Source organism: Scleropages formosus, chromosome 6, assembly GCF_900964775.1.
Source record: "Scleropages formosus chromosome 6, fSclFor1.1, whole genome shotgun sequence".
Lineage (NCBI taxonomy): Eukaryota > Metazoa > Chordata > Actinopteri > Osteoglossiformes > Osteoglossidae > Scleropages > Scleropages formosus.
The window spans coordinates 27722630-27737775 of record NC_041811.1 but is presented as its reverse complement, the minus strand read 5'-3'; the positions used below and the strand labels follow the sequence as shown (position 1 = coordinate 27737775).

Here is a 15146-nt window from a genome sequence, read left to right as displayed (position 1 = left end):
TTTTCTGTAGAGAATATGGCTAGAACTAGTCTGTGTCTGTAAAATCCACGTATTTAAATGAATAAAATATAAAAAAGTGCAACATGTTTGGATTTTTTTTTTAACACTGTAATAACACAAAAGCAGTAAAAATCTCAACCTTTCCTTTTTATTTAAGTTGAGCATTTTTACTTCCCCAGTTGCTTGTGAGCATTCAGAGTTCTACTACTGAATTTTTATTCTCTACTGAGGATATGAAAATTTGAAAATGAACAACAGAACAATACACATTGGGGAAATTTGGATGCATTACACCTCTGGCAGTTAAGTCTGTAAAGAAATTAAAGCTCTAAAATTATTCCCTCAGATTTCATTACATCAGTAGCTACTTTAGAAAAACAAAGAAACTTACTTCAAATGTGTGATGCGCAGAAACTATGTTGTGATACAATGAAATGGTTAGAATGATAAAAGATGATAAAGTTAGAAAGTGTACAGCTGAAAGTCTGAAAAACAGCACTTTTTCAGTTTGTTAGAAAAGATAGAAAAAGAAAGTCTGTATACTTAAAGTACAATTATTCTCTGTATCACTGGCAGATGGCAGTCCATGTGTATGTCCTTAGGATAAATGCATTATTCCAGGGGTTTAAGGGCAGGGCAGGGCAGGGCAGGGCAGGGCAGGGCAGGGCCGCACTCCTGTGTGCGAGGGCCTCACTTCCTGGATCAAGTTTGAAACGTCCCATTCTGATGTACGCCGTCCACTGGCCTGGATTGGCTGCCAACCCCACTGGCCACACCCACTTCTTATGCAAATAAGAAAGAGAAACCCAGAGCAGCCGCATGACCTCTGTGGGTTTGCCTTTTGCGAGGGGCGTGGCCACCAGTTAAAGTCGATGTTAATCTCCCTAACCATAACGTAAATAAGCTGCCCTGAAAAAGGACTTTGTTTCGCTGAAGACCCGAAAACTGGTAAGAATGGAATTTGCTGGTTTTCTTTGATCTCCACCAAAGACTGGGGAGCCATTGCATCGTTTTTGCAGGTGTAGTTTCTCTACTAAACACTTTGATGCGGGAAGGTGTGTTACATATGGGAGAATTTGGCAGCGGAGCATCTGTCTGAGAGAGGGCAGTGTCACTTCGGTATTTTGTGGTATGTGATCACACCTTACTGTGCAAGTTGATAACTGTCTCAGCTGATGGCCCTGTGGTGTTCTCTGTAAGATTTGGAGTTTGCCAAACTGGATTTTTAGAAGGTAAAAACAGGAAGTCACATTTACTTTTGCCTCTCATAATGTGGGTATTTTAAGTGCCCACTCGTATGTCATGTCGTACTCATTTGAAGTTCGTAGTAGTGAAGTACCTCTCAGTCTATGGCAGTTCTTAGGTTGATTTCACAATACAGCATTCAGGTTTTATGCTTTTTAGTGTAGTGTTTTTTTATCTTTGGTCCTTAGCATTCATACAGTGTTAATGCAATCCATCACTGGCCACCACTGTATGTGTTTAATCTAACTTAATTTTTTGCTGTTCAAAGCCATCTTTGAAAGTAAATGGTGGCATCTGCAACACATTTTCCAAAAAGTAGTGCATTCTACTGAATGTCTGCTTTATGCAATGACCCTATGCAAAGCAAGGTTATGAATGTGTGACTTGACAATACTGGTTGCACTTGAACAATTTTATTAAAATGTTCAAGATAATCTGAAAAACCGTGTTTTTCCCTCTGCTGCTTTCTCTCTTTCTTTCGCCCTTTCTTCAACAGACAGAAGCATGTGACATTGCAACAAATTATAATGACTGTTTGTGTTGTTTCTGTAGGACAGAAAGGAACTTGTGTTTGTGACCCACATAATTGTTGTTACTTATAGCTTTGAAATAGACTGCCAGGCCCAAGAAACAAGAAACAAAGCACAAAGTTTTGCTTGGAAGGTCTGTATCGCTTCGGTAGTGTTAATAGTTACCTTCTTCGCAGTTTTCCATGTTCTTCCTTTAAAAAGTTGGTTACTAGTAGCTGGAAAGCAGTATGTTGTCCCTGCTGCGTGTGTGAAATAATGAAAAGGTAATGAGTTAGGAAACACATGATACAAACAACATGTAACAGAGTCTGCCTTCCTAGACTGTTTATGTTGCAGTTTTTAAATACTGCCATCGTATTAATGTCTGATGCTAAAGACTGAATAGCCTCTGTTGACATTCTGGGCTCAGAATATACTGAGAAGCATCAGATTTCACGCTGTTTCATGCAATTTCATGTTTTTTTTGTTTTTTTTTTGTCTTCAAAACCATTCTAGAAAAAAAACACTGACTGAAAAGTGTATATTTGCAGTTTATACTGTAAATATACGATGAAAATGTACTGTATCATGAGTATAGAGAGCACTATCAGGTAAGCAAATTCCAGTTTGCAGACTCATTACTAAGGTATTTTAAATCGAATATGTCTTTTAAAGTTAATATTTCTGGGCAAGGATCTATAATGCTAGTGTTCATGTGACAACATTACTTGAAGGATGAAAACAAGTTAATGTTGCGCCCAGGCAATAGACTTATATGTGCTCACTTTTATGTAGTGCTTTTACTGCTTTGCATAGTGTGTCAGTGACAGAGAAAGTGTGTTCCATTGACATATGGATGTAAGTAGTGTATCTAGCAGTGTAAGTCACTTTGGTGAATAAGGTTTAGAGAAAAGCATCTGCTAAATAAATAAATGTACTGTAAATATAAATGTACCGTAGGTGAGAACTGCTCACAGAAGCAGATTTTTGGAAAGAAAATCACACATTTGGATCTGCTCCATTTCCAACGGGTTTGCAGTGAAATGTAACCGAATGTGCCAGATTCTCACAAATGTTTTCCAGACGAACAGTAGACAATCAAACAAGATGTTGTAGTAATGACCGTCATATGTTGGTAGCACCAATAAATGAAGCTTATATAAACAGCTAATGATGGGTTGTGATGAACAACATGTAGTCATTCAACAAATGTGAAAATTATTTTACTGCATGCAATTCATTACTGTAGCCAATTATCACTATTATGTTCATAATACATATTTATTTGTTCTAAGTTCTTCGTGTTACTGAGATGTTTCTATTTATGTATTAAGACATTGCATTGTGCCTGGGAATTCTCATAGTCCACTGGTGATGTGGCTCATGCTCAACATGTTGTTCAGAGCAGTAGGCTTTTTATTGCCCAAGCCAGATTAAAATGATGTGTCTCCAGTTATCGCCATAGTGTATAAACAGCTAAGACATGTTTACATTAACTTGCACATAAAATCATATTTTATACATTTTTGTGTAATGTTTTATTCACAAGGGGGGCACGGTGGCGCAGTGGGTTGGCCCGGGTCCTGCTCTCCAGTGAGTCTGGGGTTCGAGTCCCACTTGGGGTGCCTTGCGACGGACTGGCGTCCCGTCCTGGGTGTGTCCCCTCCCCCTCCGGCCTTACGCCCTGTGTTGCCGGGTAGGCTCCGGTTCCACGCGACCCCGTATGGGACGAGCGGTTCAGAAAATGTGTGTGTTTTATTCACATAACCTCATCCTGTCCAGTATTTGGTTTCTACTACCTTGTGGAATCTACTATACAGCAATGACATTGAATAGAGTGGCTTTTTCTGGCTAAGTAGACAAGTGGACACCAAAATAAAGTATTCATTGGTCTGAACAATTACCAAGATTCAAAAATACCAAGGTAATTAAATAAAACAGACAGAGCTCAAACGTTTTTTCTGAATTCCTGGGAGAACAGAAAGGTTTTTGTAACGTCATTTTCTTTCCACGTGCAAACTAATGGGTCAATGAATTATATTTTATTCAATATGGCATGCCTTAGATTACTTCGTTAACAGTTCTTTGCGGAACTGTAGTACTCAGATACTGTCCATTTTACCCAACCATTTTTCAGAAGGCTTATGCCAGAATGTAGAAATTTAATAAATTTGAAATGCCAAAAAAAAGACTTAAAGATTTAGCATCAATTAAGCTAGATAATTAAACATTTATGACTGATTGATGGAAAACCTTTCTTCTTTTCTTACCATAGATTTAATTGTGACGAAAGTAGACTTACAGTAAATTATTGCTATAAAAGTGAGGTTAAACTATTTGAGCTTATATTTGTATACCTTCATAAGAACCAAGGTGGAACCAGCCCAGTGTTTTTGCAGGCTTCATTCTCTTTTATGTTATAGCAAATGGAAAGCACAACTTCACCACTCGCAAATCTCAGTGACTCACAACCATGTAAAGTGCGTTTCGCAGTCCATTCCTCACAAGCCCGTTCGACAGCCTCTTTCCTTTTAACTGGCTGCTAGGAGTCTGCCTTTAAATGTCAGGGATTATTATATTATAATGCATACGTAAGATGTCTGTTACCCTGAATTTATTGATAACAAGATCTTATTAAGCTTGCTATGTACAAGAGGGTTCAATTTTGAGGACATGAAATTTCATGAACAGGTATCAGAACAAAGAGAAATCATTTATGCTATTGAGAATTTGGACCTCTATCCCCCTTTGGTGCTGAACTTTGATTAAATGTAAATTATTAACTCAGCACCAGTGGTTAAAAAAGGACATTGTCCTGCCCTCCTTTGATAAACAAATGAAAAAGGTCTGTATGAGAGAACAGAGGCCTTGCTACTCACATTCTTCTGTTCTATAAGAAGTGGGGCTGATATGTAGATTCACACAGAGATGACACTTCTAACCTTCATTTTACTTTACGGAGCTGGTGCTGCTACAGAGGTGGGCTACCCAGTGAGGAAGTAGAGAAAAGCAGCACAACCATAGCATACAAGAACCTACTTGCTAACCAGCCTCTCCTTCCATAGCATCCTCTCTTTGTATACTTTCAAATTTTACTTTTTTGTACCGTGTTCCCAGCTCAGGTACAATGCGATTGGTTGCTTTCACAAATAATATGCTTTTTCTCTGATGCAACATTCAATGAACTCTGTGTAGTGTTATCAGCCACACACCTTACTCACCAAGGTGGGTTACACTGCTAGATACACTACTTACAAGGGGTCACTCATCCATACATTACTGGAACACACTCTCTCTGTCACTTACTCACTATGAGTGAACCAGAACAGCATGCCCTTGGACTCTGGGAGGAAACCAAAGCACCCAGGGGATACCCACACAGACATGGGAGAACATGCAAGCTCCACACAGACTTAGCAGGGCTTGAACCCATGTCCTCTCACACCACCCAGATGCTTCTGATACCCCCTTCATGAGAACAGCAGTGCTACTTGCTGTGCCACCATGCTGTCCTCATGAAGGGGGAGTATTAAAAATACTTAAATTTCAGGGCAGATAGCATATGCAAAGGTGAAAATTTAATCTCTATACTGCCTGCAGCCTAACAGTGTTACCTCTGCTGACCTGTGTAACTAATAAGTACATTTGGAATTTCAGATTTTTATTTTTTTTTCCACTTTGTTCACAAATATCTGTTAGTTACAATGGTGAAAATGTGATGCGAGTCCTGGTAAATTATTTGTGAGGGAGTACTTTTGCAAAACAGGCTTTAAATTGTTTCCTTTTCCAGAAGCTTATCTACATACACACTGACTAGTGCAATTATTTGTAAACAGCGGTGTGCAGTGTTTTTGCATAGATATTGTCTGCATTTTGCAAGGCCACTGAGGTAACATTTTTCCTGTAATTTATAAATACACACACACAGTTAAAATACAAAAAACTGCATTGAAATAGCTTGCTAGTCAATGTGCTCTCTGACTGGCGGTTCTCCAGTCTGTTACGTGAAATGGGTAGCGACTTTGCATTACTGAGAGCAATAGAAAACTTATTTCGTGGAGGTGCCAGGGTCGACAAAACACAAGATGTATTCATGCAGCCCTGAAGCAGTGACAGTCAGATGACTGAAGGTTACAGAGCAGAGGAGCGGTTTAACTGGGAAAGGAATACCATGTGTTTAAGTCGGTATAGGGTGTGAGCAGTAGGTAGTGGATGGTGGATGGAGACGTTGATGTTAGTTAACCACACGGCATGGATCTGTATTCTGGATGGGTGTCTTATTATGAATGTGTGGATTCTAGACAGCCAAAAATTTCATCTTCATAGTTTGCTGTTGATTTTGTTGTTTACACAAGGCATAAAGGAAAAACAACCCAGTTATTCATATGAAATTGTTCAATGCTTAGGTTCTATGTTTGGACCCATTACTCCAGGTTCTGCATTTTCACATATGAACATTGAATACAAGTGGTTTTTGAATGGTCTCCATAAATACGATACTTATGAAGCTCACAATGTACTTCTTTTAGTCTCTTCTTAATTCAGTTTTTCCTTGTTTCAACATTTTTCACATTGCTTCATGTGCTACATTAAATATTATAGAATGTTTTGTGACTGATCAGTCTGTAATTTGACCAGCCTCTAAGTAACCTCTTTCAAAGTGACTAGCTCAGAAGCTCAAATATTAGTGATGATTGTTGCGTTTTTGTTATAACTACTGCATAGGTTATTAAGTGGTATTCGGTATACTATGACTCACTTGTGCTGTTTCTTTAGTAACTGACATTAAATTACTTAATTTTCAGTGTTTTTTATGTGATGTTTTTGTAAATGTTCAGTATGATATACACATGAAATTTTTTTTTTTACTAAAAATGTTTAATTATCTTAATGAAATTATGATCTGAACATTGTCATGTTCTTGTTGTTCTTGCCAGGAAATGTTCACATGATGAAAACTTCTTTTGGGACTTCTATGAAATCACTAACTAGACACATGCAATATCTTTAACCTTATAACAGTGGCAGCCTAAAATTTTTTCCATCTTATAGAAGTAAAATCAACATAAATACAAATCTATGAGTTGTCTGTCTGCACAGCTGACATATAGCTGACTTGTAAGCAATCTTACAAATTAAGTTAGATACTATGACATCGAGGCTTAAACCAGGATCCTCTGAGAAAAAATAGTAGCTCATATCCACCCTTTCTTTTGAAGATACCATTAGAAGTTGAACCAGTTAGGCTGGCAGAAACAGTCAGTGCTTGAGACTGAGTGCAGGGAAGGAGCTTGAAGGGCAGTTATCCGCTTGGTGGAAGTGGGATGCCGAGGCTTTGTGGGAAGATCTACTCAGGCTCTGCTGAGGAATGTTAGAGTGACAGGAACAAAGCTGAGGAGCTGACTGAAAAGGGAAGCTTCTGACTGTGGCTAAGAACCAAAAATGAAAGCTGGGGAACATGTAGTTTATGAGGCCAGGGTTTTATATGTAACATTGAAGGGAGTTATTTGCTGTGGTCATGAAAAAAGGATAACATCTAGAAGAGATGGATTCGGAGACCAGCTACAAGGGGCTGCAGAAATATGTTCCAGCTAGTGCCCCACCACCATGAGATGCTCTGGGATCATAACACTGAGGATGGGTGGCTCCTGGCAGATGACCCTGTGTCTGGGATGAAAGCACTGACAGAGGTGCAATGGGCAGTAATGCCAAGCAAGTGTCAACTAAATGAATAAATGCAAATGTAAGTAGTACCTGTATACCTAACATATATACTTACCGGAATAGCTGGTGCCTCAGTGGTTAGAGCTATTGCCTTTAGACCCAAAGGTTACAAGTCTGAATCTCATCTCAGGTTCTAGCACCCTTGAGCAAGGTACTTACCCAGCTGAACAAATGGGTAGGCAATTGTAGGTAGATTAACATTGTAAGTTACTTTGGAAAAAAATAGTCAGCTAAATTAATAAATGCAACTATGCCAAAGTCCACTAAAGCTTTTCTGTCAGTTTGTGGTGGGCCATCAACCTTTTTATTTTTGGCAGTTACTGCCAGTTACATTTGAATAGTATGATTTCAGGGAGTACAAGCTTTTTTGACTGTGTCAGGAAATATTATGCCAATAGAGCAAAAATTGTAAATTACATTAGAACAACTCTTAATGTGTTAATCTAGTGGTGTAAGGATAATAGCAAAAAGTTGTACAGCAACACAGTGATGCAGTGGGTAATACTATTACAACTCTCTAAAATCTAAATAAAGACTATGTACAGGATATAAGAACCTCTCTGGACACCTTTAAAGCCAGGCTGAATACCCACATGTTTCAAACTAATTATACTTAACACATTTGCATGCTCCATTCGTCTATCCCCTTTCCCTCTCATTATTTATCTTGCTATTATTTTCTTTTTTATTTTGTTCATTCTGCTGTTCTTGGGTGGAATGTTGATGTAGCGAGTAACACATGGGTTTGAATTTGGTTCTTTCTGTGTAAATTTTGCATATTCTCCCTATGTTCGCTTGGCTTTCCTCCCAATTCTATACATTTATTATGAAAACTACAGAAGTGATTGCGATGAGTCCACATTCACTTAGTGGCATTTAACATACCTACCTTTTAGTTGTATCGATGCCCTTTTCCTAGTTCAGTATAACAGTCTTGACATTCATGATATAATATTTTTTTCTTATTACATGTCTAAACTAAAAAAAATTACACAATCACATTTATTTTGATTTATTTAGCCTTTATAATTAGGAAGAGTCTTAATTATTTATAATAGTATAATGAAAGCATACTGTATGAAAGCATCAGAAACAAATATTATGCGAATATAGAATGATGTTATTAATGTACTATTATGCCACTTTTCTTGAACACAGAAGTAAATGAGTGATGACATACAATACGGTCTTTTAATATGATTTTTACTGAGAGAATGAATGAGAATCAGTTTTATTGGCCAAGTGTGCTGATGCACATAAGGAATTTGCTGTGGTTCTTGATGCGTCCATTATTTACAGACAACGAACAGCTGACACAGAGTTACAGAATAAATAAATAACATATTTACAGAGTATACGAACACAAGAGTATAAATAGTAGTATAAATAAAAAAAATGTAAATAAATAAGAAGTAAATTACAGAAGTGATGGGATACTAGTGTACTGACAGGAGACTTATTGAGGAGTGTTAACTGTTCATGAGAGTGATGGCCTGAGGGAAAAAACTGTTCTTGGTCGTTCTGGTGGACAGTGCTCTGTAACATCTGCCAGAGGGGAGAAGTATAAAGAGTTTGTGCCCGGGGTGTGTCGGATCAGTCATGATTTTGCTCGCCTGCTTCCTCATTCTGGACTTGTACAAGACCTGAAGGGTAGGCATTGGTGCACCAATGGTCCACTCAGCTGTCTTGACTGCTGATCTTTCACATGGCACACATTCAGTTTGGGATAATTAGACTCTGAGAATACTCTGGGATGGTGAAAAAATGCAATACAGAGGTCTTTAGTGCATCCGGTGAATTTGCAATTTATAGTTGGACTGTCTTATAACTGAGGAGCTATTGATCTTAAGGAGGAAAGCAGATCACAAAGCAAAAGCCAGTTCAATATACAGTAGTTTTTCAATTTGCATAACACATACAAGGTGTGAAATGAAGAGACATTCCATTTCTTATGTCAGTGTAATTTAAATGAATGAATGAATGAATGAATGAATGAATGGTTTATATACATAATATCGTACATTCTGAAACAATTAAAAAGTCTCAATATAAACTTAATACTCCCCTCCCCCTTGTAGACAAGTTTGTGTTTTGTAAAATAGTCCCTCTATTACTGTAAAACTCATGCTTACTAGTGATGGATGGAATTTTGCTTAATATACTGTCAAAAACTATCTATGCAGTAAATTCAAGACAGTTCAGATTCCCTGTAAATACTTCCTCAAATGTTCAGTATGACAAAAGAATTGTCTGTTATGAAAATTAAGTTTTTATATATTAATTAATGCAGGCAGTATGAGGTTAAAAAAGTTAGGTATGTACCATCGGGGCTTTCTGTAATCAGTCTTGATTTTCTTTTATTTTCACAATGAAAATTAATGGAACAGAATTTGTGTATAAAACATATCATTACCTTAAATAGTTCTGATTTTGACAAAGTGTTATTCATATCTTCATTAATAATTCATAATTATAACAGTATCTAACATCCTCAAAAGTTAATTCTTCTATTTTCATCACTTTTTTTGAAGGTTTTAATTACACATGTATTCCTTCTTATTTGAATACCTTTTCATATATATTCATAACCTACCTAACATTTTTGAGACATAATGAAACATAGAATTATTAATAAAGTTCTATAGCTACTTATCATAAATATTAAAAGATATAAAGTAATAAATTTGTCCTCTGCCATTCCTTCAGACAATTTATGGTGGGTGTTACAAGTAGCAAATAATCTTTATAAATGGTAAGGAGGGCATCATTATGTTCACGTAAATTAAAGTGTTAAGGAGTTTCTTTGGCCACAGAGCGGTATGTTAACCACGATCTCTATCTCATTGTCTGGAAAATCACATTATGTCACTAGATATGGAGTAAAGTACAGCTTTGGGTCATGGATGGTACTGCATGTAAATAGCTAATTATGATACATAATTTTATGGGGGTGCGGTGGTGCAGTGGGTTGGACCACGGTCCTGCTTTCCAGTGGGTCTGAGGTTCGAGTCCCGCTTGGGGTGCCTTGCGACGGACTGGCATCCCATCCTGGGTGTGTCCCCTCCCCCTCCAGCCTTACACCCTGAGTTGCTAGGTTAGGCACTGGTTTCCCGTGACCCCGTATGGGACAAGTGGTTCTGAAAAAAAAAAAGATAGAATTTTCATCCTCTGAAATCTGTTAGTGTAGTCTCACTTTTAAGTGTTTCTTAAATTTGGAATGCTACCAAGAATAGTCCAACTTCTTGTTGCTGATGAAATTTGCAAAATTGAGCTGGTAACAAATCAGTGTGTCTCGTGAGTGGCTGCACTGAAAGAATTTTAGTCCTATGATCATTTCTAAATATAACTCACAACAGCATTTAGTTGGGACAAGCACAGCATATGTCAGGGGCTAGTAAGTGAATTTATCTGCTCCTCTGTATAATGCGCACATACACACACACACACACACACACACACACACACACTGTCTGAAACCGCTTGTCCCATGTGGGGGAGCCTAACCTGGCAACACAGGGCGTAAGGTTGGGGGGGGGGGGGCACACACACCCAGGACGGGACGTCAGTCTGTCGCAAGGCACCCCAAGCAGGACTCGAACCCCAGACCTGTCAGAGAGCAAGACCTGGCCAAGCCCACCGTGCCCCCATGCCCCCCCTGCATAATGCAGTACACACCTAAATACAATAACAAATGTCCTGTTTTTTTATAACATTTCTTGTTGGCTGTTTCAGTGTGGTTTTAAGTTTTCTGTTTTTCTGAAGCTTACAGTAAACTTTGTCTGTTATGTTTACGCATTGGCAGAGGCTGCATTTAACTGACATTTTATGGTATTCACCAAATTATAACAATACTGGTGAAAGCTACTGTTTCTGTGACTGATTTATACTGGCCAAAATCACCGTCAGCATTGTTACTGCATAACAAAGACCTGTTTGACAAATGAATACTGTGTACTGTATGTGTGTCTAGACAAGCCAGAAGCAGTTTTTGCAGGACTTTTCTCACGTAATATGAGAGACCATAGGGTATATGTGGCAATAGGGGTTAGTCATATGCTGTCACCTTTTTCACTTTATTTGCTATTTCTTAACCCCTAAGGTTCAAAAGGCAGACTCATTCTGCTGTCTTAGTTTCACAGTCTGCGGATGAAAAAAATCATGTTAATTACAAATGGTATAAACTGTAGAGTGGAGTCTCTAGAGGTTTTAGGGAACTGTGACTGTTGTCTAAAATTTTGAACTTTAAAAAAATTGTCCTCCAATTATTTTATTCGTGTTTTGCAATACATTCAAGATGCAGGGTCTTGTCTGGTTCCATTCCTAGCCACTTGATTTTCTTAGAGTTTATAGCTGTTGTGCTGCTCATGTGCATGTGCATGCAAAGGACCCTATCCTGATTCCAATCTTGCTTCCTGCTATGGTACCATTGAACAAGGTACCTGTCCTGGATTGCTTCAGTAAAAAATTAACTAGCTCTATAAATAGGCAGATGGCTGTAAGTAGCTTAGTGTGTAAACCTAACATCGCCTTTTTGGAGAAAGTGTAAGTTAAGTGAGTAAGTGACTGTGCAGAAATGTAAAACAAGTCAGTGCACATTTAGAAAGATAACAGCATGTGTTTCCAGTTGCTCGGAAGTTTCATCGAATGCAGGTTCACTCCGGGATTTCTGGAAACTGAACTAAGATAAAATTTTAAAGCCAAAATGGATAAATAATTTAATAAATAGATAATAATTTAATTAAATGCTGAAAATAGTTACCCATCTGACATTATTGGTAGGAGAACTGAAGGAAAATGGAATCTATTTATTATAACTTTATCTTTTGTCTTCTATTACATCTTATATCCTTCATAGAGGAGTAAGGATTCTGGCCTTGTTATAAATGATGTCCTTATTAATATTGATTACATTTTTAATCTTTCATTAGGTTTCTCTCATTTCCTCAATAGATTGCTCCTTGTGCATTTTAATACTTGAAATTTTCTGAAGACTTCAGTCATTTCATGGTTTTAAAACTTTCCATACTGATATGCTGCATGTAAGCACCTCCTGAAATTACATGTATTTACTAAATATATTTGCATATTATGAATCATTACTAAAATGCAGTTTTTTTCCTGATGTAACATGGGCACATAATATTGTGAATACTGAGAAAATGTTGTTGTTGGATGTTTTGTGGCTGTTAAATCACAGTATTTAAAGGTAATTTATTTTGCTATTTAAATACAGTGATTGTCTTCAGCTGCCAGTCTAGGTTTTAATCCTTCCTCCTCAACTCTAAGGAGATTAACCCAACTCAAAGAGCATGAAAATGGGATTTTGCAAAATAAGTTCCGGAATTTGGGTGTTTAGTTTAAATTGTAAATCATTTTTCTTTATTTCAGTCATGTACTGTGGCATACAGTTTGTATAGGTACTACAGGGACTCTGAGCTTCATCTTTTGCAGTGTTTTCACAAGCGTTCTTGTGAACAGAAATGCTTATATTTGCAATTTATGCAAATGTGCTATATCATTTTCTTTTACAGCATACTTGTGGTCTTCGGCTCACTTAAGCTTTCAAAGTTGAATCACTTATCTTTTAATTATGGTCTCATTATGATGCTGCCTTGCATATCTGATTTCAGAAATACAGTCAAAAAAATTTTCTGTTGTCAGATTTTCCTTTTTTCCAAAAGTAATTTGTAAAACAGTGTTGTAGAATATAGGAACATATACTAATATACTATATTGTTATGTTTATATACTATATATGATGATATTTGAATTTTACATTTATTGATATGTTTTCTTCTCCATCTGCTTGATGAAACAAAGTATCTTGGAATATATCTTACAAGGAACTGACTACAGGTTGTGTTTGTTGATTACAGGTTGACCGCAGTCAGCACAATGACTGATGGGGACTATGATTATCTTATTAAGCTCCTAGCTCTGGGAGACTCTGGAGTAGGGAAGACAACCTTTCTGTACAGATACACTGACAACAAGTTCAACCCCAAGTTCATCACAACAGTTGGAATAGACTTCAGGGAAAAGAGAGTGGTGAGTGCATTTTCATTTTATTTCCACCACCCAAACTGTAGAGTTAATTTATTCTTATTTTTATTTTTTTAAGATCAGAGTCAGTTGTTGGTATCTCAATCCTTAACTGCATCTTTGTAATTCAGTGTAGTTTGTCTTCAAAATCCTCTCTTGAGGGATGCATTGTTCTGAGAAGTTAGATTTATCTTCAATACACAGATTTATTTGCGGGCAAAGACCTTTCCATGGAAAAACCAGAGATTGTATTTGTGTTTGTTAGTCTGTTTAACATGTTCTGCTGTGAAATTGAATATACAGCGCTATCATAGGTGTATTCGTATTATGTATTACACCTACAGGAAGTGCAGTGCATTGAGTTTGGCATACCAGAAATTACACTTGGTAATTTATGGCCACCTGGTAGAATATTTATAACCGTTCAAGCTGCTTTTTATATTTGCATACAATTAAGTAGCTAAAAAATTTACTGGATCACAGAAGCAAATCTGTCATATTTTGCTATTCTAAAAGATTGTTACTGTCAGAGTACTGCTGAACTTAAGTAGTGTTAAAATTGTGTGTTTAAAGTAATTGTCTTAAGAGTGTAATCATATTTATATTAAGAAAGAATGTTTAAAAACAAACTAAGGTGTGTAGTAGCGCTCTTTTGGAGAGTACTCAACTACTGGAGTTGATGCCCTGTTGTTTCTTGTAGAAAAGAACAAATACAGATTGACTAATTCTGGAGAACTATATTTAATAAAAACTGTTTCAATCCTCACATACTGTAGTGGCATAGAGGGTAGCACTACCATCCTACAACTCCCACGCTCATGGGTTGGGCGTTAGAATCTAGCCCTGGCTAAATCCGTGCTCACATGAGTTTCCTGTGCATTTTTTCTCCTATCATCTAAACGCTTTGGAGAAAATAGGTTGGGAAACACTGTGCTTCCTGGGATCGGCTCTGGGTCACCACAAACCCAGTTAGGCAATTGGTTTGTGGAAACAGATGAATATAAGTATCAGCACTGTTCTCATTGTTGATCTGTTGCCTCTTGATTATGAATATTATATTTACATATAAGTGCTCTGACTCATAGTCTTGATTATTATTCTTGTTGGAGAGTTGCCCGGGTAGAAATCATTTCACACTTTCATCATTTCCTTTACATCTTGCAGTGTTACAGAGTGTGATGTAGTCTCGAACTTCACACGTCTTGCACAGTGCATGTGACTGAGAAAGATTACTAATCATCAGTCCTGCTCTTTAGTACCACTGCATACTTAGGTTTTTCATTGAATGTCCCTGTATGATTATGAGCTTATGACTGGCCTTTTGTGACACATTTTGCAGCTCTTGTTTTCATGCAGAGGGAAAACACAGGTCAGAAAAATAGCAATGTTCATCAGAGCTAAAACTGAAGGGTAACCAGCTAGAGACTGTCTCTTCGAGCTCTGTAAAGTACCATGCTCTAATACCCTTTGAGAAAGGAACTTGAGTAGTAATGAACATAAAAAAAAATTTTTGTTACACCCTAGTTGTTTTATTTTATCTTTCAGCATGTCCAGGTTTTTTATTGTTTTTATCTCCTTGCCAATCCATAAAGGAATATGGTGCTCACTTCAGCCTCCCTGAAAGTG

The 15146-nt window shown here is 37.3% G+C and overlaps 1 protein-coding gene across 3 annotated transcripts in view; it reads left to right on the top strand.

The window, feature by feature from the left end:
* rab27b (RAB27B, member RAS oncogene family) overlaps positions 1-15146 on the top strand; it is a 38233-nt gene that overhangs the window by 18140 nt on the left and 4947 nt on the right. The window contains exons 1-2 of one of the 3 annotated variants that reach the window (XM_018750747.2): positions 856-948; positions 13355-13526. In XM_018750747.2, the coding sequence (XP_018606263.1) occupies positions 13374-13526 (153 nt within the window). In that variant the 5' untranslated portion in view covers positions 856-948; positions 13355-13373. Of the gene's footprint in view, positions 1-855; positions 949-1886; positions 1909-13354; positions 13527-15146 lie in introns of those variants that run through there. The other 2 variants (XM_018750756.2, XM_018750764.2) reach the window with 2 other exon arrangements.